This window comes from Bos indicus x Bos taurus, chromosome 9, assembly GCF_003369695.1.
Source record: "Bos indicus x Bos taurus breed Angus x Brahman F1 hybrid chromosome 9, Bos_hybrid_MaternalHap_v2.0, whole genome shotgun sequence".
Classification (NCBI taxonomy): domain Eukaryota; kingdom Metazoa; phylum Chordata; class Mammalia; order Artiodactyla; family Bovidae; genus Bos; species Bos indicus x Bos taurus.
Genome location: NC_040084.1, coordinates 84,032,557 through 84,056,402, shown reverse-complemented (window position 1 = coordinate 84,056,402; position 23,846 = coordinate 84,032,557). Strand labels below are relative to the sequence as shown.

General features: G+C 37.0%; 1 protein-coding gene across 3 annotated transcripts in view; it reads right to left on the bottom strand.

Moving 5' to 3' along the window:
- The window catches only part of ADGB (androglobin), a 190,460-nt gene that overhangs the window by 25,535 nt on the left and 141,079 nt on the right, over positions 1 to 23,846 (bottom strand). For all 3 annotated transcript variants that reach the window (XM_027551777.1, XM_027551778.1, XM_027551779.1), the window contains exons 28-29: positions 20,223 to 20,416; positions 18,128 to 18,239 (exon numbers count right to left, since the gene is read on the bottom strand). In XM_027551777.1, the coding sequence (XP_027407578.1) occupies positions 18,128 to 18,239; positions 20,223 to 20,416 (306 nt within the window). The remainder of the gene's footprint in view (positions 1 to 18,127; positions 18,240 to 20,222; positions 20,417 to 23,846) is intronic.

Here is a 23,846-nt window from a genome sequence, read left to right as displayed (position 1 = left end):
GAGAATGGAGAGTTCACATAGGCCAGTTTTCTCACAGTTGCCTGGAGACCTTGTCATAAGAGCATGAAATAGCGAAAAGCTCTGTGGAGGTAGGTGAGATTCCATTCCAAACAGCTCAGCCCTTGAATGTGATGAGTAGGCAAAGTAAAAAACGAACTGATTTAACTTGTGGGCAGAAAAGTGAAAATAATAAGACCACAGAAAGAAAATAAGGTTACTTAAATGAGAGTAAGAGTGAGGCACAAGGGTAGAGAAATGATGAATCATGGCAACTGAACCAAGAGACAAAGAAGGAAGGAAGACAAAGATTTTTATAGGAAGCCACACAATAAAATCATCTTCTATCAGAAACTCAGGAGAGAATGTAGAGACACTGCAAAGGACATGTTTTCTCTTTGGTTTTTTTGAGATCCTTGGTTAGCCAAAAACTTTGACAGTGAAAAAGCACTACTTGCACAGAAATGGGAGCCCATGTATTTCAGCACTGCTTCCCTGCAGAGCCCCTCATGGTGCCTCTGGTACATACAGATGGTGCAGTACCAGCTCTCCACCTGTAGCCCAGGTATGAGAAAACTGGGCCTTGACCAGTCTCATTGGCTACTACCCCAGTAAAATGCAGGTCCCAGAAGTCTCAATGGCAACAAAGTCAGGATTTAACTATATGTTAGAGATCTATCTATCTGTGACCAGTGCTACATAACAGGACCTCATAAAAGCTGGAGAAGAGGAAGTCATTCCTTATCATAAAGCAGCAATTCACAATTGTAATGAATGTATGAATTACTCAGGAAGACTGAAAAATGTAGATCTTGAAGCCCAAACCTGAGTCAAACCCCTTAGAGTTTAATATTGTTGTTGTTCACTTGCTCAGTTGTGTCTGACTCTTGCGACCCCATTGGATTACAGCACACTAGGCTTTCCTCTCCTTCACTATCTCCTGGAGTTTTCTCAAACATATGCATTAAGTTGTTGATGGCATCCAACCTTCTCATCCTCTGTCACCCCCTTCTCCTCCTGCCTTCATCTTTCCCAGCATCGGGGTCTTTTCCAGTGAGTCAGTTCTTTGCATCAGGTGGCCAAAGTATTGGAGCTTCAGCTTCAGCATCAGTCCTTCCAATGATTATTCAGGATTGTTTTCCTTTAGGATTACTGGGTTTGATCTCCTTGCAGTCCAAGGGACTCTCAAGAGTCTTCAGTCTTCTCCAGCACCACAGTTCAAAAGCATCAATTCTTCAGTGCTCAGCCTTCTTTATGGTCCAACTCTCACATCTGTACATGACTGCTGGAAAAACCATAGCCTTGACTATATAGACCCTTGATGGCAAAGTGATGTTTCTGCTTTTTAATACACTGTCTAGGTTTGTCATAGTTCTTCTTCCAAGAAGCAAGCGTCTTTTAACTGATATGGAGCCCAGAAATGTACAGATTTAAAACTACCTCAAGTAGTTCTGGGAGAAGGCAATGGCACCCCACTCCAGTACTCTTGCCTGGAAAATCCCATGGACGGAGGAGCCTGGTAGGCTGCAGTCCATGAGGTCGCTATGAGTTGGACACTACTGAGTGACTTCACTTTGACTTTTCACTTTCATGCATTGGAGAAAGAAATGTCAACCCACTCCAGTATTCTTGCCTGGAGAATCCCAGGGACGGGGGAGCCTGGTGGGCTGCCATCTATGGGGTCGCACAGAGTCGGACACGACTGAAGCGACTTAGCAGCAGCAGCAAGTAGTTCTGAGTCATACTTAAGACTTTTAAGCAACGTATACAGCTTTCCCTTTCCATCGGAGCAAATGCTGCAAAGAGCTGGGCTGAACGGAAGAATACCACTGAGTGAGAGTTCAATGAAGCTGAAGGTAACTTTGATTTTTATTTTATTTATTTATTTATTTTATATTTAGAAAAATTATTTATTTTAATTGGAGGCTAATTACTTTACAATATTGTAGTGGTTTTTGCCATACATTGACATGAATCAGCCATGGGTGTACATGTGTTCCCCATCCTGAACCACTCTCCCACCACCCTCCCCATACCACTCATGGGTCATCCCAGTGCACCAGCCCTCAACACCCTGTCTCATGCGTCGAACCTGGACTGGCAATCTGTTTCACATATGATAATATACAAGTTTCGACGCTATTCTCTCAAATCATCCCACCCTCGCCTTCTCCCACAGAGTCCAAAAAAACTGTTCTATACATCTGTTTCTCTTTTGCTGTCTCTCATGTAGGGTTATCGTTACCATCTTTCTAAATTCCAGGTATATGCATTAGTATACTATATTGGTGTTTTTCTTTCTGACTTACTTCACTCTTATAATAGACTCCAGCTTCATCCACCTAATTAGAACTGATTAAAATGTATTCTTTTTAATGGCTGGGTAATATTCCATTGTGTATATGTACCACAGCTTTCTTATCCATTCATCTGCTGATGGACATCTAGGTTGCTTCCATGTCCTGGCTATTATAAACAGTGCTGTGATGAACATTGTGGTACACATGTCTCCTTCAATTCTGGTTTCCTCAGTGTGTATGCCCAGCAGTGGGATTGCTGGGTCATATAGCAGTTCTATTTCCGGTTTTTTTAAGGAATCTCCACACTGTTTTCCACAGTGGCTGTACTAGTTTGCATTCCCACCAACAGTGTAAGAGGGTTCCCTTTTCTCCACATCCTCTTCAGCATTTATTGTTTGTAGACTTTTGGATAGTAGCCATTCTGACTGGCATGAGATGGTACCTCATTGTGGTTTTGATTTGCATTTCTCTGATAATGAGTGATGTTGAGCATCTTTTCATGTGTTTGTTAGCCATCTGTATGTCTTCTTTGGAGAAATGTCTGTTTAGTTCTTTGGCCCATTTTTTGATTGAGTCATTTATTTTTCTGGAATTGAGCTGCAGGAGTTGCTTGCATATTTTTGAGATTAGTTGTTTGTCCGTTGCTTCATTTGCTATTATTTTCTCCCATTCTGAAGGCTGTCTTTCACCTTGCTTATAGTTTCTTTCATTATGCAAAAGCTTTTAAGTTTAATTAGGTCCCATTTGTTTATTTTTGCTTTTATTTCCGTTTCTCTGGGAGGTGGGTCATAGAGGATCCTGCTGTGATTTATGTCAGAGAGTGTTTTGCCTATGTTTTCCTCTAGGAGTTTTATATGTTTAGATCTTTAATCCATTTTGAGTTTATTTTTTGTGTATGGTGTTAGAAAGGGTTATAGTTTCAATCTTTTACAAGTAGTTGACCAGTTTTATGGCAGAAAGTGAAGAGGAACTAAAAAGCCTCTTGATGAAAGTGAAAGAAGAGAGTGAAAAAGTTGGCTTAAAGCTCAACATTCAGAAAAGTAAGATCATGGCATCTGGTCCCATCACTTCATGGCAAATAGATGGGGAAACAGTGGAAACAGTGTCAGACTTTATTTTGGGGGGCTCCAAAATCACTGCAGATGGTGATTGTAGCCATGAAACTAAAAGATGCTTACTCCTTGGAAGGAAAGTTATGATCAACCTAGATAGCATATTAAAAAGCAGAGATATTATTTTGCCAACAAAGGTACATCTAGTCAAGGCTATGGTTTTTCTAGCAGTCATGTATGGATGTGAGAGTTGGACTGTGAAGAAGGCTGAGCGCCAAGAATTGATGCTTTTGAACTGTGGTATTGGAGAAGACTTTTGAGAGTCCCTTAGACTGCAAGGCGATCCAACCAGTCCATCCTAAAGGAAATCAGTTCTGGGTGTTCATTGGAAGGACTGATGCTAAGCTGAAACTCCAATACTTTGGTCACCTCATGCAAAGAGTTGACTCACTGGAAAAGACCCTGATCCTGGCAGGGATTGGGGGCAGGAGGTGAAGGGGACAACAGAGGATGAGATGACTGGATGGCATCACTGACTTGATGGACATGAGTTTGAGTGAACTCTGGGAGTTGGTGATGGACAGGGAGGCCTGGCTTGCTGTGGTTCATGGGGTCACAAAGAGTCGAACACAACTGAGTGACTTGACTGAACTGAACTGACCAGTTTTCCCAGTACCACTTGTTAAAGAGATTGTCTTTTCTCCATTGTATATTCTTGCCTCCTTTGTCAAAGATAAGTGTCCATAGGTGTGTGGATATGTCTCTGGGCTTTATATTTTGTTCCATTGATTTATATTTCTGTCTTTGTGCCAGTACCATGCTGTCTTGATGACTGTAGCTTTGTAGTATAGCCTGGAGTCAAGCAGGTTGATTCCTCCAGTTCCATTCTTCTTTCTCAAGTTTGCTTTGGCTGTTTGAGGTTTTTTGTATTTCCATACAAATTGTGAAATTATTTGTTCTAGTTCTCTAAAAAATACTGTCAGTAGCTTGATAGGGATTGCATTGAATCTATAGATTGCTTTGGGTAGTATACTCATTTTCACTATATTGATTCTTCCAATCCATGAACATGGTATATTTCTCCATCTATTTGTGTCCTCTTTGATTTCTTTCATCAGTGTTTTATAGTTTTCTATATATATGTCTTTTGTTTCTTTTTTTTTTTTTTTTTGCTTCCATGAAGACAATTTTTATTTTTCTTCTTTACATTTTATTTTGGATATGCCTTAGCTAGATTAAGAGAAAACAAGGATTTGAAAAGCAGAGTATCCCTTTTATTATAGTTTCTTTTTACATAACCTTTTCGACCTAGATTCAGGTTTCTCTCCCATCAAAGGAGAAGGGTCCTGCACATTACAACAGGCAAAAAAAAGGCTTTTAGGAAATAAAATATTTTAAATTGATTCATTACAATTTTTCAATTTTATTGAGTACATTGGAAGGTGGGAAAAAGGCAGGAGGGAAAGATGGTGCTTCAAACAGCCTGTAGGTAGATATATTCCCAAGTATTTTGTTCTTTTCGTTGCAATGGTGAATGGAATTATTTCCTTAATTTCTCTTTCTGTTTTCTCATTGTTTAGTGTATAGGAATGCAAGGGATTTCTGTGTGTTAATTTTATATCCTGCAACTTTACTATATTCATTGATTAGCTCTAGTAATTTTCTGGTGGAGTCTTTAGGGTTTTCTATGTAGAGGATCATGTCATCTGCAAACAGTGAGAGTTTTACTTCTTTTTCAATCTGGATACCTTTTATTTCTTTTTGCTCTGATTGCTGTGGCCAAAACTTCCAAAACTATGTTGAATAATAGTGGTGAGAGTGGGCACCCTTGTCTTGTTCCTGACTTTAGGGGAAATGCATTCAATTTTTCACCATTGAGGATAATGTTTGCTGTGGGTTTGTCATATACAGCTTTTATTATGTTGAGGTACGTTCCTTCTGTGCCTGCTTTCTGGAGGGTTTTTCTCATAAATGAATGCTGAATTTTGTCAAAGGCTTTCTCTGCATCTGTTGAGATAATTATATGGTTTTTATCTTTCATTTTGTTAAAGTGGTGTATTATGTTGATTGATTTGTGGATATTAAAGAATCCTTGCATCCCTGGGATAAAGCCCACTTGGTCATGATGCATGACCTTTTTAATATGTTGTTGGATTTTGTTTGCTAAGGATTTTTGCGTCTATATTCATCAGTGATATTGGCCTGTAGTTTTCTTTTTTTATGGCATCTTGATCTGGTTTTGGTATTAGGGTGATGGTGGCCTCATAGAATGAGTTTGGAAGTTTACCTTCCTCTAATTTTCTGGAAGAGTTTGAGTAGGATAGGTGTTAGCTCTTCTCTAAATTTGTGGTATAATTCAGCTGTGAAGCCGTCTGGTCCTGGGCTTTTGTTTGATGGAAGATTTCTGATTACAGTTTCAATTTCCGTGCTTGTGATGGGTCTGTTAAGATTTTCTATTTCTTCCTGGTTCAGTTTTGGAAAATTATACTTTTCTAAGAATTTGTCCCTTTCTTCCATTTTATTGGCATATAGTTGCTAATAGTAGTCTCTTATGATCCTTTGTAGTTCAGTGTTGTCTGTTGTGATTTCTCCATTTTAATTTCTAATTTTGTTGATTTGATTCTTCTCCCTTTGTTTCTTGATGAGTCTGGCTAATGGTTTGTCAATTTTATTTATCTTCTTAAAGAGTCAGCTTTTAGATTTGTTGATTTTTTGCTATGGTCTCTCTTTTTTTTCTTTTGCATTTTTTCTGTCCTAATTTTTAAGATTTCTTTTCTTGTATTAACCCTGGGGTTCTTCATTTCTTCCTTTTCTAGTTGCTTTAGGTGTAGAGTTTGGTTATTTATTTGACTTTTTTCTTGTTTCTTGAGGTAAGCCCTTATTGCTATGAACCTTCCCCTTAGCACTGCTTTTACAGTGTCCCATAGGTTTTGGATTGTTGTGTTTTGATTTTCGTTCATTTCTATGCATATTTTGATTTCTTTTTTTATTTCTTCTCTGATTTGTTGGTTATTTAGCCTCCATATGTTGGGATTTTTAATAGTTTTTCTCCTGTAATTGAGATCTAATCTTACTGTGTTGTGGTCAGAAAAGATGGTTGGAATGATTTTAATTTTTTTGAATTTACCAAGGCTAGATTTATGGCCCAGGATGTGATTTATCCTGGAGAAGCTTCCGTGTGCACATGAGAAAAAGGTGAAATTCATTGTTTTGGGGCTATAGATATCAATTAGGTCTAACTGGTCCATTTTGTCATTTAAAGTTTCTGTTTCCTTGTTAATTTTCTGTTTAGTTGATCTATCCATAGGTGTGAGTAGGGTATTAAAGTCTCCCACTATTATTGTTATTGTTAATTTCCTCTTTCATATTTGTTAGCATTTGCCTTACATATTGTGGTGCTCCTATGTTTGGTGCATATATATTTATAATTGTTATATCTTCTTCTTGGGTTGATCCTTTGATCATTATGTAGTGTCCTTCTTTGTCTCTTTTCACAGTCTTTATTTTAAAATCTATTTTATCTGATATGAGTATTGCTACTCCTGCTTTCTTTTGATCTCCATTTGTGTGAAATATCTTTTTCCAGCTCTTCCCTTTCAGTCTTTATGTGTCCCTTGTTTTGAGGTGGGTCTCTTGTAGACAGCATATATAGGGGTCTTGTTTTTGTATCCATTCAGCCAGTCTTTGTCTTTTGGTTGGGGCATTCAACTCATTTACATTTAAGGTAATTATTGATAAGTATGATCCCATTGCCATTTATTGTTTTGAGTTTGAGTTTATACACCCTTTCTGTGTTTCTTGTCTAGAGAAGATCCTTTAGCATTTGTTGAAGTGCTGGTTTGGTGGAGCTGAATTCTCTGAGCTTTTGCTTGTCTGTAAGGCTTTTGATTTCTCCTTCATATTTGAATGAGATCCTTGCTGGGTATAGTAATCTGGGTTGTAGGTTTTTCTCTTTCATCATTTTAAGTATGTCCTGCCATTTCCTTCTGGGCTGAAGAGTTTCTATTGAAAGATCAGCTGTTATCCTTATGGGAATTCCCTTGTGTGTTATTTGTTGTTTTCCCCTTGCTGCTTTTAATATTTGTTCTTTGTGTTTGATCTTTGTTAATTTGATTATTATGTGTCTTGGAGTGTTTTGCCTTGGGTTTATTCTGTTTGGGACTCTCTGGGTTTCTTGGACTTGGGTGACTATTTCCTTCTCCATTTTAGGGAAGTTTTCAACCATTATCTCCTCAAGTATTTTCTCATGGCCTTTCTTTTTGTCTTCTTCTTCTGGGACTCCTATGATTCGAATGTTGGGGCATTTAACATTGTCCCAGAGGTCCCTGAGGTTGTCCTCATTTCTTTTAATTCTTTTTTCTTTTTTCCTCTCTGTTTCATTTATTTCTACCATTCTATCTTCTGCCTCACTTATCCCATCTTTTGCCTCCATTATTCTATTGTTGGTTCCCTCCAGCGTGTTTTTGATCTCATTTATTACATTAGTCATTATTGATTGACTCTTTTTTATTTCTTCTAGGTCCTTGTTAAACATTTCTTGCATCTTCTCAATCCTTGTCTCCAGGCTATTTATCTGTAACTCCATTTTGTTTTCAAGATTTTGGATCATTCTCACTATTATTATTCTGAATTCTTTTTCAGGTAGACTCCCTATCTCCTCCTCTTTTGTTTGGTTTGGTGGGCATTTATCCTGTTCTTTTACCTGCTGAATATTTCTCTGCCTTTTCATCTTGTTTAGATTGCTGTGTTTTGGGTGGCCTTTCTGTATTCTGCCAGTTTGTGGTTCCTCCTTATTGTGGAGGTTCCTCCCTGTGGGTGGGGTTGGACGAGTGGCTTGTCAAGATTTCCTGGTTGGGGAAGCTTGTGTCAGTGTTCTGGTGGATGGAGCTGGATTTCTTCTCTCTGGAGTGCAATGAAGTGTCCAGTAGTGAGTTTTGAGATGTCTGTGGGTTTGGTGTGACTTTGGGCAGCCTATATATTAAAGCTTGGGGCTCTGTTCCTGCATTGCTGGAGCATTTGTGTGGTTTGTCTTGCTCTGGAACTTGTTGGCTCTTGGGTTGTGCTTGGTTTCAGTGTAGGTATGGAGACTTTTGGATGAGTTCTTATCAATTAATGTTCCCTGGAGTCAGGAGTTCTCTGGTGTTATCAGGTTTTGGACCTAAGCCTCCTGCCTCTGGTTTTCAGTCTTATTCTTACAGTAGCCTCAAGACTTCTCCATCCATACAACACCAATGATAAAATATCTAGGTTAATGGTGAAAAGATTCTCCACAGTGAGGGACACCCAGAGAGGTTCACAGAGTTACATGGAAAAGAGAAGAGGGAGGAGGGAGATAGAGGTGACCAGGAGGAGAAGAGGGGAAATCAAAAGGGGAGAGAGGAGTCTAGCCACTAATCAATTCCCTATGCACTCTCCACAGTCTGGAACCCTCAATGAGGTTCACGAAGTTACACAGAGAAGAGAAGAGGGAGGAAGGAGATAGAGGTGACCAGGAGGAGAAAAGGGGGAATCAAAAGGAGAGAGAGAGATCTAGCCAGTAACCAGTTTCCTAAGTGTTCTCCACAGCCTGGAACACACAAAGAGATTCATAGATTTGGGTAGAGAAGAGAAGGGGGAAGGAGTAAATAGAGGTGACCTGGGGAGAAAAAGGAGAGTCAAAAGGGGGACAGAGTAATCAAGACAGTAATCACACTCCTCAGTAAAAATGGGTACTGAAGATTGGGTTCTTAAAGGTACAAAATTGATAACATACCAAAAAGCAAAGGTGAAAAATCTAGAGTAGAGGTTAGACTCTCAAAAATACAATATTAAAAAAAAAATCACAAAAATTATAAAAAATATATGAAGTTTGCCTTAAAAATAGGGTCTTTTTTTTTTTGCAAAGTAATAGTAGGTTATAAAAATGAAAATTAAAGGAATAATAGAGGACTTAAAATTTTTTTAATTTAATTAAAAAAATGATAATACTAAAAATATATCTAGGAATTTCTCTAGAGCTGTTGCAAGCAGGGTGGGGTCAGTTCAGTTTCAGATAGGTCCTTGTTCCAGCTTATGCTTCTCAAGATCTATAGGCCCCTCCAACATAGTCGGTGCTAACTACAGGGTTTTAATCTGTTGTACCTGTCACTTCCAAAGTGGTTCCCTCTGTTTATTTTGGCTTCTTCTGTTTGCAGTTCTCTTCAGTGTCTAATTTCCACCCTGACACAAGGCGGTGAATGTGGTCACTTATTTAGACTCACGTTCAGTTGTGCTGTGGGGAGGAACACTGCAAACAAATATCACTGGCGTCTGTGGGGAGTGCTCGCAGTGTCTGGGCCACACTGGGTTTGCCCCCGCTCACGGCGTGTATGCTTTCCCAATCTACACTGCTCAGGCTCTGGGTTGCTCTGCAGAGGAACTGTCTAAAATGGGCCCTGGGTTGTGTGCACTTCCCAGGTCTAAACCGCTCAGGTTCCGGTTCTCGGGTACTCCACACAGGTGCAGACTTGGTTGGCCTGCGTTTTGTGCCCTTCCCAGGTCCGAGCAGCTCAGGTGAGCAGGTGCTTGGTGAGTGCATTCTCCCCAGCTGAGGTGTGCATCTTATCGCCTCCCCTGTCCCAGCCGCTCTGTTTCCTGGGTGTGCAGTGGGCGCGCTGTCTCAGGTGTGCTGTGTGTCTACTGGGGAGCTGATCTCTGGCTGCAACCCTTCCAGAGGATGTCAACTGTCCAGAATCCCAGGAAGTCTTGGTTAGCAACTGGGAGCCTGCTCGCAGTTTGGTAGAGGATACCGTCTCCGGGGGCCGAGATTGCCCCTTTCTGGTTCTGGCTGCTGCCTGCCTGCCTCCCTGCCTCTGGCGGGGGATGGGCTGGTCTGCAGCTGGCTAGCTCTCCTCTGGTATTCGCTCAGTCCTTTGTTGTGTGAGCGGCCTGGCAGTGCCTTTAGGTTAGGGCTTTTCGCGGGATAGTTCTCTCTCTCTCTCTTGTTTTCCCTCTCTCTGGCTATCCCACAGTTTGGGTTGCTATGTCACCTTACTTCCCTCAGATTGCCCTCAGGGCATTCAGGCCTGGTCCTTATCCTAAGCAATGCAGCCCGTGCCTCCCTATTCAGCCCCTGCTTGCTGGTGGCAGATGCGAGCATCTGGGCTACTTCTCTACTGGGAAGCTGTTAAGGCACGTAATCTGTGGGGTTTATTTATTTATTTTTCCTCCCGCTTATGTTACCCTCTGAGATTCCAAAACTCCCCACAGACCCGCTGGTGAGAGGGTTTTCTGGTGTTTGAAACCTTCTCCTCTTTTACGACTCCCTTCCCGGGATGGGTCTCCATCCCTAACTCTTTTGTGTCTCTTTTTATCTTTTGTATTTTGTTCTACCTCCTTTCAAAGACAATGGGCTGCCTTTCTGGGTGCCTGATGTCCTCTGCCAGCGTTCAGAAGTTGTTTTGTGGAATTTTCTCAGCGTTCAATGTTCTTTCAATGAATTTGTGGGGGAGAAAGTGGTCTCCCCATCCTATTCCTCCACCATCTTAGGACCGCTCCCCTATGTTTGGCTTTTAGTTATGTCTGATTCTCAGTCGTGTCCGACTCTTTGCAGCCCCATGGACTGCAGCACTCACTGATAGTCTGTCCATGGGATTTTCTGGGCATGATTACTGGAGTGGGTAGCCAATTCCTACTCCAGGGTATCTTCCCGACACAGGGATTGAACCAATGTCTCTTAGTCAGTTCAGTCGCTCAGTCATATCCGACTCTTTGCTACCCCACGGACTGCAGCACACCAGGCCACCCTGTCCATCACCAACTCCTGGAGCTTATTCAAACTTATGTCTGCAAGTCAGTGATGCCATCCACCATCTAATCCTCTATTGTTCCCTTCTGCTCCTGCCTTCAATCTTTCCCAGCATTAAGGTCTTTTCCAATGAGTCAGTTCTTGGCATCAGGCGGCCAAAGTATTGGAGCTTCAGCTTCAGCATCAGTCCTTCCAATGGATATTCAAGACTGATTTCCTTTAGGACTGATTTGTTGGATCTCCTTGAAGTCCAAGGGACTCTCAAGAGTCTTCTCCAATACCACAGTTCAAAAGCATCAATTTTTCAGTGCTCAGCTTTCTTTATGGTCCAACTCTCACATTCATACATGACTACTGGAAAAACCATAGCTTTGACTAGACGTACCTTTGTTGGCAAAGTAATGTCTCTGCTTTTTAATATGCTGTCTAGTTTGGTCATAGCTTTTCTTCCAAAGAGCCAGCATCTTTTAATTTCATGGCTGCAGTCCCCAACTGCAGTGATTTTGGAGCCCAAGAAATAAAGTCTCACTGTTTCCATTGTTTCCCCATTTATCTGCCATGCAGTCATGGGACCAGATGCCATGATCTTAGTTTTCTGAATGTTGAGTTTTAAGTCAATTTTTTCACTCTCCTCTTTCACTTTCATCAAGAGGCTCTTTAGTTCTTCTTCACTTTTTGCCATAAGGGTGGTATCATCTGAACATCTGAGATTATTGATATTTCTCCCGGCAGTCTTGATTCCAGCTTGTGCTCATTCAGCCTGGCATTTCTCATGAGGTACTCTGTATATAAGTTAAATAAACAGAGTGACAATATACAGCTTTGGAGTACTCCTTTCCAGAAATGGAACCAGTCTGTTGTTCCATGTTCAGTGCTAACTTCTGCTTCCTCACCTGCATACAGATTTCTCAGGGGGTAGGTCAGGTGGTCTGGTATTTCCATCTCTTGAAGAATTTTCCACAGTTTGTTGTAATCCACACAGTCAAAGACTTTGGCATAGTCAACAAAGCAGAAATAGATGTTTTTCTGGGACTCTTTTGCTTTTCCAATGATCCAGTGGATGTTGGCAATTTGATCTCTGGTTCCTCTGCCTTTTCTAAATCTAGCTTGAACATTTGGAAGTTCACCGAGGCCTGGCTTGGAGAATTTTGAGCATTACTTTGCTAGCATGTGAGATGAGTGCAATTGTGTAGCAGTTTGAACATTCTTTGGCATTCCCTTTCTTTGGGATTGGAATGAAACTAACCTTTTCCAGTCCTGTGGCTACTGCTAAGTTTTCCAGATTTGCTGGCATATTGAGTGCAGCATTTTAACAGCATCATCTTTTAGGATTTGATGATTCCAACTGGAATTCCAACACCTCCAATAGCTTTTTTCTTAGTGATGCTTCCCAAAGCTCATTTGTCTTCACATTCCAGGATGTCTGGCTCTAGGTGAGTGATCACACCATCGTGGTTATCTGGGTCATTAATATGTTTTTTATATAGTTCTTCTTTGTATAGTTCTTCTTTTTTTTTTTGTATAGTGTTTTGTATAGTTCTTTGTGTATGTGTATATATATATATATGAACTATATATACAAAATATATAGTTTATATATATATATACTATATATACAAAATATATATATATATATATACAAAAAACTATACAAAAATCCACCTATTCTTACTATCTTCTGCTTCTGTTAGGTCCATACCATTTCTGTCCTTTTTGTGCCCATCTTTGCATGAAATATTCCCTTGGTATCTCTTATTTTCTTGAAGAGATCTCTAGTCTTTCCCATTCTATTGTTTTCCATTTCTTTGCATTGATCACTGAGTAAGGGTTTCTTATCTCTCCTTACTATTCTTTGGAACTCTGCATTCAAATGGGTATGTCTTTCCTCTTCTTGCTTTTCACATCTTTTCTCAACTATTTGTAAGGCCTCCTCAGACAATCATTTTGCCTTTTTGCATTTCTTTTTCTTTGGGGTGGTCTTGATCACCGCCTCCTGTACAATGTCACAAACCTCCATTCCTAGTTCTTCAGGCACTCTATCAGATCTAATCCCTTGAATCTATTTATCACTTCCACTGTATAATCATAAGGGATTTGATTTAGGTCATACCTGAATGGTTTAGTGGTTTTCCCTACTTTCTTCAATTTAATCCTGAATTTGGTAATATTGAGCTTGGTAATATTTGGTATTATTTGGTAATAATCATGAGCTCATGATCTGAGCCACAGTCAGCTCTGGGTTTTGTTTGTGCTGACTGTATAGAGCTTCTTCATCTTTGGTTGCAGAGAATATAATCAATCTGATTTCAGTATTGACCATCTGGTCACGTGTAGAGTCTGGTCATGTGTAGATGACCTTACTTGTCTTCTCTTCTCTTGTGTTGTTGGAAGAGGGTGTTTGCTTTGACCAGTGCGTTCTCTTAGCAAAACTCTGTTACATCTCTAGCATAACATGTTTTTACGTCTCTTTTATTGGCAGGAGAATTCTTTACCACTAGTGCCATCTTGGAAGCTCTGACACCATTCCCATAGACTTTAAATAATCAATAAAGAACATATGAAATAATATCATACCTATGAATAGTATCATACACTCTATGTTTTTAAGATGTTAACAAATGTCTGATGAAATAGAATCTCAAGCTGCCCCATTAGGTATTTCTGGGGCATTCTTTTCCTACCACTCATAGTTCTTAATGAGTCATACAGTAGGCATATTTGATTCCACTCAAATGAGCATATTCTAAGGAGAAGGGCATGGTAACCCACATCAGTATTCTTGTCTGGAGAATCCCCATGGACAGAGGACCCTGATGGGCTACTGTTCATGGGATAACAAAATCTGAAATGGCTGACTAAGCACAGTACATACTCAAGTTGACATACGTGAACATTACATAACTATATATATTTATATATTCATATATATATGTATAGTATTTCTATTTATATATACCAAGTTTGATTGTAATTGTATTGGTGTCTGTGTGCTATATATATATAAATCTACAGCATTTGTTTTCTTCAGACTCTGAACTGAAAATATACCATGCACATAGGTTTTTCTGTTTATATTTACCATGTGTGATTGTAATTGTATTGGTGTGTGCATGTGCTACATACATAAATGAACATATAAATATATATAGTATCTACAACCTTTGGTTACTTCAAAGACTCTGAACTGGATACACCATGCATGTATTGTGCCTGAGAAAAAGCAACAATAATATTTATTTGAATTCAGGAAATTATTTTATATTCTGCTAATAAAATTAGCACTGGGACTTGAAATCAAATACTTTTGAGAATGATAAAGCTTATGCTTAATGCACATAGATTAGAACTTCAAATATGTGGGCCAGGAACAGAAACAAAGGGCTTCCCAGGTGACTCAGTGGTAGAGAATCTGCCTGCCAGTGCAGACCATGTGTGTTAGATCCCTGGGTCAGGAAGATCCCCTGGAGGAGGAAATGTCAATCCACTCCAGTATTCTTGCCTGGGAAATCCCATGGACAGAGGAGCCTGATGGGCTATGGTCCATGGGGTCAGAAAAGAGTTGGACATGACTTAGTGATTAAACAGCTGCAACAAACATAAAGACTTTAAAATAACAAAACTGCTAATTATTATACATATAAAGGCAGACAATATCACTAAATACTACCTGCTCGGGTTTCTCCATTTTCTATTTTCTTAAGTGAAAATAAGCAATTTTCACTAAAACGTAAAGTACTGAAATATACTAAAGGTGGCAGTGTTGCTTCATGTTAACCAGAGGCCAAACTTCTTAAAGTTTTATCATGGTTTCAGGTGTTACATTTTATCATGAGTTGTAACAAAGTAAATCTTTGAAAAAAAATAAATTAATGTATTTTATTTCTCATATAAATTAGATACTGAGGTTAAATCAGTTAATGGGGCAACATTTCCATTTAATTTACATATAATTTTAAATTGGGTCACCAACATACTAATGAAAGAAATGTTTGACCAATTTATATTTGATATATTTATCATTGAAAAGTAAGCTAAGTTAATAATTTCAAGACATTGATAACTTAATTACTCAAAAATATATCTCACTCTTAAGGTTCTAGTTTGTAGGCTATGGGTTGTAGATATATTGGTTACCCACAAAAAGCACATTTATAAGCATGAAATTACAAAATAATTATTCTGAATTCAAAAGCTATGTAACTTTCAAAAAGATTGTCCAACATATTTTTTTCAAATTAAAAATTTTCCTAGCTCATTTTAAATACAATTCAATCCTGAATTTCTTTGCTACTTTCAGCAAAGGTGACACAAGGTGTCATTTAATTTTAGCAGCTGATCATTCACACTTAAAATTGTCAAATAGGATGTCAAAAAAGAAGACATGTAATTATTCCTAAAGACATTTTCTAGTTGGAACACACAATAATGATAAAACAATTTTTTGAAGTGCTGCTGGGTTCTAGGAACTTTATATATATTATCTTGGATCTTCATAACAACTCTGAAACAGAGGAATTATTATATAACACAGAAGTTGTTCTTATTTTACAGGTGATAAATAACCCAGTTTCCACTACTCAAATGTACAGTAGCTTAGCCACTTTACTGTATTTCTCTATTTAATGTTAACTTCATTTTAAAATTTTAATTCACACTATTAATTTGTACCATAACCAAGATCTACATTTTACATTATTCTAGTTCTTAAATTATACTACTGTGTTCAGATACTGAAAATCCACCTGTGCTGGATTTTGAACTTAAGAAACATATATGCTGTACATTACATCCCTGGGGGTTATTTATCTTGTAACTGGAAATTTGTGTCTTTTGACCACATTTACTTATTTTATATATCCCCCAGCCTCCTCTGTGGCAACCACCAATCTGTTCAAAGTTTCTATGAGTTCTCTTATTTCAGATTCTGCCTATAAGTGAGTTCATATAGCATTTGGCTTGCTCTGTCTGACTTTTTTTCCACTTACCATAATATCCTCAAGCTTCATTCAAGTTGTTTCAAAAGGCAGGTTTTCCTTATTTTCATGGCTGAATAATATTCCATTATATATATCTCACTATGTCTTTACCTGTTCATCCATCAATGGGCAATTAGGTTGTTTGCATGTCTTGGCTATTGTAAATAATGTTGCAATGAACATGGAGGTACAGATATCTCTTGATGATAATGATTTCATTTCCTTAGAACATATACCCAGAAGTGGAATTGCTTGATCTTATGGCAGTACTATTTTTAATTTTTTGAGGAATCTTCATCCTCCATCTCTAGTGGCTGCTCCAATATACATTTCCATTAACAGTGTAATAACAGTTCCAAGTGTAATAACGGTTCCACTTTCTCCATATTCTCTCCAATATCCACTATCTCTTATCTTTTTGGTAATAGCCATTCTAATAAAATATCTCATTGTGGTTTTGAATCACATTTCCCCAATGATTAGCGATGTTGACCATCTTTTCATGTGTCTGTTGGCCATCTGTATGTGTTCCGTAGAAAAATGTTATTCAGATCCTTTGTCCATTTTTTAATTGGATTGTTTCTTTTTTTGATACTGAGTTACATGATTTCTTTGTATATGTATGTTTATATATATGTGTTTTATGTTTATATATATATATATGTTTATTAACAATCAGATACCTGGTTTGCAAACATTTTCTCCCATTTCATAAGTTGCTTTTCATTATGTTGATGGTTTCCCTTGACATATTATTGTCAGTTTACACAATCCAGATCTAAGCATCATCCTAGCCCTTTGCACCATCAAGAAGGAATGTCATCTTTTAGGAATTTTTTTGTGGATGCTAGCAGAATGTTGCTTTTTATGGAGGAGCAGGTATTTCTAATGATGGAAGAAGGTTGGTAGATGCATAATGCAGATACGTAAGGCACAGCAGAGGAGAAACAGGAAGGCACAGGACAGAGAAATCTTTTTTATATTTCAACTTATCTAGTCTTGCCATAAATTGTGAACTTTATTTCACAGTAGTAAGTGCATTTTTAGTTTTGTAAGAAATTGAAACTCTTTCAACTTGACTGTACCATTTTGTATTCCCATCATCAGTGTGTGAAAATTTCTGTTGCTCTGCACTCTGACCAGCTTTTGGTATTGTATTATGCTCTTTTGTAGTGTACAATTTTCTTTTTAAAATAATGTACATAGGTTAATTTTATGATTGGGTAATCTTGTTTGAAATTCGAAAAGGATATACATTGAAAATATTCATTCCTTTAGATTTAATTATTAATAAATATATAAATAAATAATTAAATAAATAAATTAATAATAATAATAAGAGCCACTTCGTAAGGGTGGCTCAGTGGTAAAGAATCTGCCTGCAATGCAGGAGATGCAAGTTCTATCCCTGCACCAGGAAGATCACCAGGAATAGGAAATGGCAACCCACCCCACTATTCTTGCCTGGAAAATTCCATAGACTGAGGAGCCTGGCAGGCTGCAGTCCATGGGCTCACAAAGAGTCAGACATGAGCATGCATACATGCAATATATGTTTAAGAGTAGAGGCTGTTTCCAATTTTTTTTAAATCTAAAGCATCAGTTTGTTATTTCCTGCTCAGAAATATTGAGAATAGTTTACTTTTTGAAAAAATAAACCTGAATTCTCTTTCAGTGGAAGATTCTTTTTCTCTTAAATATTTTAAAAACATATCTTTAAAGTTATATTTTTTAATAAATTGGACAAAAATAATTTATAATTAGAAAAGTTTAGAGTACCTTTGTTAGATAATCATCAAGTAATTTTTACTAACTGGACAAAAGTTGTTTAAACTTGACTAAACAATCATATATTTTTTGGTTTTCATAACCAAATACTGAAAATGTTGAAACACGTAATCAGTTGATAGAACAGGAAATGCCACTGGATTAGAGCATAAATTGTAAGCAATAATATTTTAGTAATTACATGACAAATTTACTGTTAAATATGTATAGACAATATAAAATGCAGGAATAATATTTGGAGTGACATACCTTTGTTATCATTTTTCTCTAAGTCTTTTAGTGCTTGAACAAACATCTGTTGACTTTCAGTGAGAGGCCAACTGTTATATAACACCAAACACTGTATAATATACTTGTATACCTGGAAAAATGCAATATTTAAGTATAAACAATAAAAAATAAATGTAGTATATGCTTAATCATTTATTATTTTAGGCACATAATAAATGCATTTTTTCTGGATCATACAATAATGATTTAATTAAATACTGTTAAATGTTCTCCAAAATTCTGTAATACCACAGTCTATAATAGCCTCATATCCCCATCAATACTATCATATATTCTAGTATTTATAATTTTTGCATTCATGTTTATAAGTTAAATTTATTTTACTTTTGTTACTCAGTTTTGGCATCTGGATTACATTAATCTCTTAAAAAAGACTGGAAGGTTTGTATTGTTTTTCTATTTTCTAGAATAATTTACTCCTCAAAAGTCTGTTAGATCTATTTTGTTAAGCAGCTAGGCCTATGCTTTTTGGAAAGGTATGACTTTGATTATGATTTGTTTTATTATTCTTTCATATTTTCTGCTTTTTGTGGAGCAGCTAGTCTCTTCTTCCTCCTACCCCAGGAATTTTACATTTAAAACAATTTTTCTAAGTTTTAAATTAGCTTGTGTGTGTGTGTGTGTGTGATCAGTTGCTCAGTTGTGTCCAATTCTGTGGCCCAGTGGACTGTAGCCTGCCAGGCTCCTCTGTCCATGGAATTTTCCAGTCAAGAATACTGGAGTCAGTTGCCATTTCCTCCTAGAGGAGATCTTCCCAACCCAGGGACCAAACCTGTCTCTTGTGTCTTGCATTGGCAGACAGATTCTTTACCACTAGCACCACCTGGGAAGCTCTAGCTAATATAAAGTTGTATATAATACTTAAAAAAATTTTTAAACCTGTTGTTTGCATTTATACCTTCATCCTAATTTTTGTTCTATACTCGATTCATTTATATTTTCTTTCTTTTTTCTTAATTGATTGGTCTTACAAAACGCAAGCGTTTTTATTAATCTTAAAAACCTTAGAGTTTAATTGTTGTAGATTTTGTTCCCCATTTCTTAAATTTTTACTCATTTTATCAATATTTTTTCTCCTTATTTTTGAGTTATTATTTTACTTGTTCTCTAACTTTTTTGTTTCAATAGTTTAGTTCATTTGTTTGAATCATTCGTATTTTCTGATGAGTTAATTAAAAAAGTCAACGTTCCACTGAATGCTACTTTAGATGTGGTTTACAAATTTTGATTTGTAGTTTTCATTTTTATTGAGCGCTTTGTATTTAATACTTTCTTTTTAAAGGATTTTTAAGCTAAAGAATTATTTAGTATATTTACATGTTTTCATGTTTATGTGATTTTAAGCTGATAATTATTAATTTATATATTATTAAATTATGTTCAGATGACAATTACACAGTATAGTTTGGGTTTTTTTGAGGCTTCTTGTGTGTTCTATGAAAAAGTATATTTACTTTTTATGAGGTGAAGTGTTCTATTTAGAAATCTAAAAGATTAAGTTTATACTTAATATTTCAAATCCTACTGATCAAATGTATTTTGTTTTTCAACTTAATTTACTCTTTTCTGAAAAGTATGTGTTAAAATATTCAAATATTAACTACTAATTGATTTTTCTATGTAATTCTGTGTATGCTCAGTTGCTCAGTTGTGTCCAACTATAGTCATGTCCCATAGACTGTAGCCCACCAGGCTCCTTTGTCTATGGCATTCTCCAGGCAAGAATACTGGAGGCTTGCCATTTCTTTTCCCAGGGGATCTCCCTGACCTGGGGATCAAACTCGAGCATCCTACATTGGCAGGTGGATTCTTTATGCTGAGCCACCAGAGAGGCCCAATTACTGTCATATTAGGACTTGGTTTTGACATTTTGTTTTTATTTCTTTCAATTAATTTATTTTCTTGATCTCCAATGGATAAATCATGTTTTTATTTGCTGCTTTAAATTATATACATTGTTCTATATTTCTTCAATTTTAGGAAAATAATTGTTATGATTTATGTTGAGCTTTAGGAGTAGTACAATTGAATAAATCTTCTAAATGTTAATTACCTGCTGTGGTGTGCTAGCATTTTCGTCTATAGTGGGTATATAGCTGGTATCTTCATCCATAATAGGCTGACCAGTGTCTACTATTGCACTTCCAGGCCTTTTATAGGATTTCTGACCTCCTGCAGATTTTTTCTTGATGTATAAATCTTGCTCTTTCTTTAAAGCAGCATGAGCTGAAAGAATTTGCTTGCTGGCTGAATATGAGAAATATTGTTTATGTTAAAATATGTGGAATACATAATCATTGAAAGTGAAAGTGAAGTCGCTCAGTCGTGTCTGACTGTTTTCGACCCCATGGACACCAGGCTCCTCTGTCCATGGGATTTTCCAGGCAAGAGTACTGGAGTGGGTTGCCATTTCCTTCTCCAGGGAACTTCCCGACCCAGGGATCGAACCCAGGTCTCCCACATTGTAGACAGACGCTTTACTGTCTGAGCCACCAGGGAAGGTCAAGTTATAACGTCTACTTAAAAACCAAGCAGGGAGGACAGAACTGACAGCTTAAGAAAGAAATAACACAAACCGGTTTCCAATGTGGACTGAAAAGACTATATAATAATAATAAAACAAGTCATACTATTTAACACTAAATTATCTAGTTGCAGAGAAAGACCAAAGTTCTAGCTATAATTTTTTTTGTCTTAAAGAAAAATTTATATTTATAGAAAATTTTAAGTTTGGTAAATAATTACTACTCAAAATTTTTAGGGATGACATTTCTGGTCAAATAACATGAAGTATATTCACAAAATTGTATGACAAGCCCCTTCTTAGTCTTCTAATTATATAACATTTTTTATTATTCATGATGGGGCTTCAACATTTAAAAATTAAATATGTCATACCAACTGTAGGACATTGATATTTTAATGAATAACTAATATGAAGATACTTCCATATGAAATATAAATTTTAAAGGGTTAAGGAAGATTACTCCTGAGTAGACTTTCAACATTATTTTCTAAAGAATACTATGTTTACAGAAATATATAATCATTACTGTGTTATTTATTATATCCTTATAAAACACATTCAAAGGGACAGGTCAATTTATTTTTTCATGAGATAAAAAACATCACTGGTTTCTAGGAAATATCCTGGTTTTGAAGAAACACTGTAATGGTGTATAACTTGGATAGAACAACGCATTTTCTGAGCAACCACTGATTGCTACAAGAATGTAATTCAACAAATTCTCATTCATGTGCCGTTTGAATGACAATAAACTAAAACCACATGTTCTGACTACTTCAGTGTTTAATACTATCCACATGCATGTTATTGTAATTTTTAATGTCTATATTATTTGATAATTGACAAATCATACAAGTACCATTATATTACTCACATGATTTGTTAATTAAATACAGCTATCAAATGGTATAATCTACATAAGTTCTTAGTCCTAGATGGAGTTCCCATAAAAATAAATTTCTTACATAGAAATTTAATAAACTAGTTGTGAAATCTGTACATTGAGGGCATGAAACATTGTTGAGAGAAATTAAAGATATATGTTCATGAACCAGAAAACTCAGTTTTGTTAAGATGCCAATGCTCCCCAAGTTTAACAAAATTCCAATAAAAATCTAAAGCTATAAACCATATGGTATATCCATACAATGGAATAACATTCAACAGTACAAAAGGGAATGGAGTAGCACAACATATATGTATCTTAAAAACATTACATTGAGTGTGCTAAAAGAGCATTTACATTTTATGGAGTTTTAGAAGATGCAAAACTAGTTTATTGTGATGGGAATGTGAACAGTGCTTGCCTCTTTGGGTGTTGGGAAATTGAACAGAAATAGCCTGAGGGAATTTTTCTGGGTAACAGAAATGTTGCATATCTTGTTAAGAGTGTAGGTCACACTGATGGATAAACTTATCAAAACTCATCAACTTAGATTTATTTTTTTGCTCTATGTAGATTATACTTCAATAAAAAATTAAAAATGTATCACACAAAGTCCCTATTCTTTCCCTCATTAATTCCTTCAAGTGTGTACTTAATCATTCATAACCCACTGTTATGAAAAATATTTGAAACAAATATAAAATAAAGAAAACATTTTCTTTAATATATGATAGTCTACACAGAAATTGATGCTTTTGAACTATGGTGTTGGAGAAGACTCTTGAGAGTCCCTTGGACTGCAAGGAGATCCAACCAGTCCATTCTGAAGGAGATCAGCCCTGGGTGTTCTTCAGCTAAAGCTGAAATTCCAGTACTTTGGCCACATCATGAGAAGAGTTGACTCATTGGAAAAGACTCTGATGCTGGGAGGGATTGGGGGCAGGAGGAGAAGGGGACGACAGAGGATGAGATGGCTGGATGGCATCACTGACTCGATGGACGTGAGTCTGGGTGAACTCCGGGAGTTGGTGATGGACAGGGAGGCCTGGTGTGCTGCGATTCATGGGGTCACAAAGAGTCGGACATGACTGAGTGACTGAGCTGACTGACTGACACATAAATTAGAAAAAAACAACTAATTCCAATAAAAAATGGGCAAAGCACTCAAAATTTTTTTCAAAGAAGGAAATATTAAAAGGTGATATATAAAATATATAAAAATATGCTTAAACCACTCTAATGGTAAGCAAAATATAAATAAATTTTTAGCATTCAAATTGAAACCAGAAATATGAAGAACCAAAAAATATGATAACCCTGTCATTCAGGGGCATAGGTAAAAGAAGATAAATTTATGAAACTCAACAGAGGGTAATTTGACAATATATACCAAAATCACTACTGTCTGTACCCAGTGATTCAACAGTTCTACTTCTAAGCATTTATCTAATACATGCATATTATATGTTTAGAAAAATGTCTATTCAGATTTCTTTAAAAATTTAAGTACTGTTTATATAAACTAATGATTAGAATGATAACACATTACTATCAGTAGGAGACTGCTTGCATTAATTTTGAAAAATCATCAACAATTTTGAACCTTATACAACTATATGAAATATAATGTTATACTACTATTCATCCATATTTCTTCCTCAAATCCTCAATTGCTTAGATTTGAAGGAAAGTTATGACCAACCTAGATAGCATATTGAAAAGCAGAGACATTATTTTGCCAACAAAGGTCCGTCTAGTCAAGGCTATGGTTTTTCCAGTGGTCACGTATGGATGTGAGAGTTGGACTGTGAAGAAAGCTGAGCACCAAAGAACTGATGCTTTTGAACTGTGGTGTTGGAGAAGATTCTTGAGAGTCCCTTGGACTGCAAGGAGATCCAACCAGTCCATCCTAAAGGGTATCAGTCCTGAATATTCATTGGAAGGACTGATGCTAAAGCTGAAACTCCAGTACTTTGGCCACCTCATGCGAAGAGTTGACTCATTGGAAAAGACTCTGATGTTGGGAAAGATTGAGAGCAGGAGGAGAAGGGGACGACAGAGGATGAGATGGATGGATGGCATCACTGACTCAATGGACATCGGTTTGGGTGGACTCTGGGAGTTGGTGATGGACAGGGAGGCCTGGTGTGCTGGACTTCATGGGGTCACAAAGAGTTGGGCACGACTGAATGACTGAACTGAACTGAAGAAAATTTTGTGGAAAATTATGAATTTTATATTACCCTTACAGCATGAGTACTGAT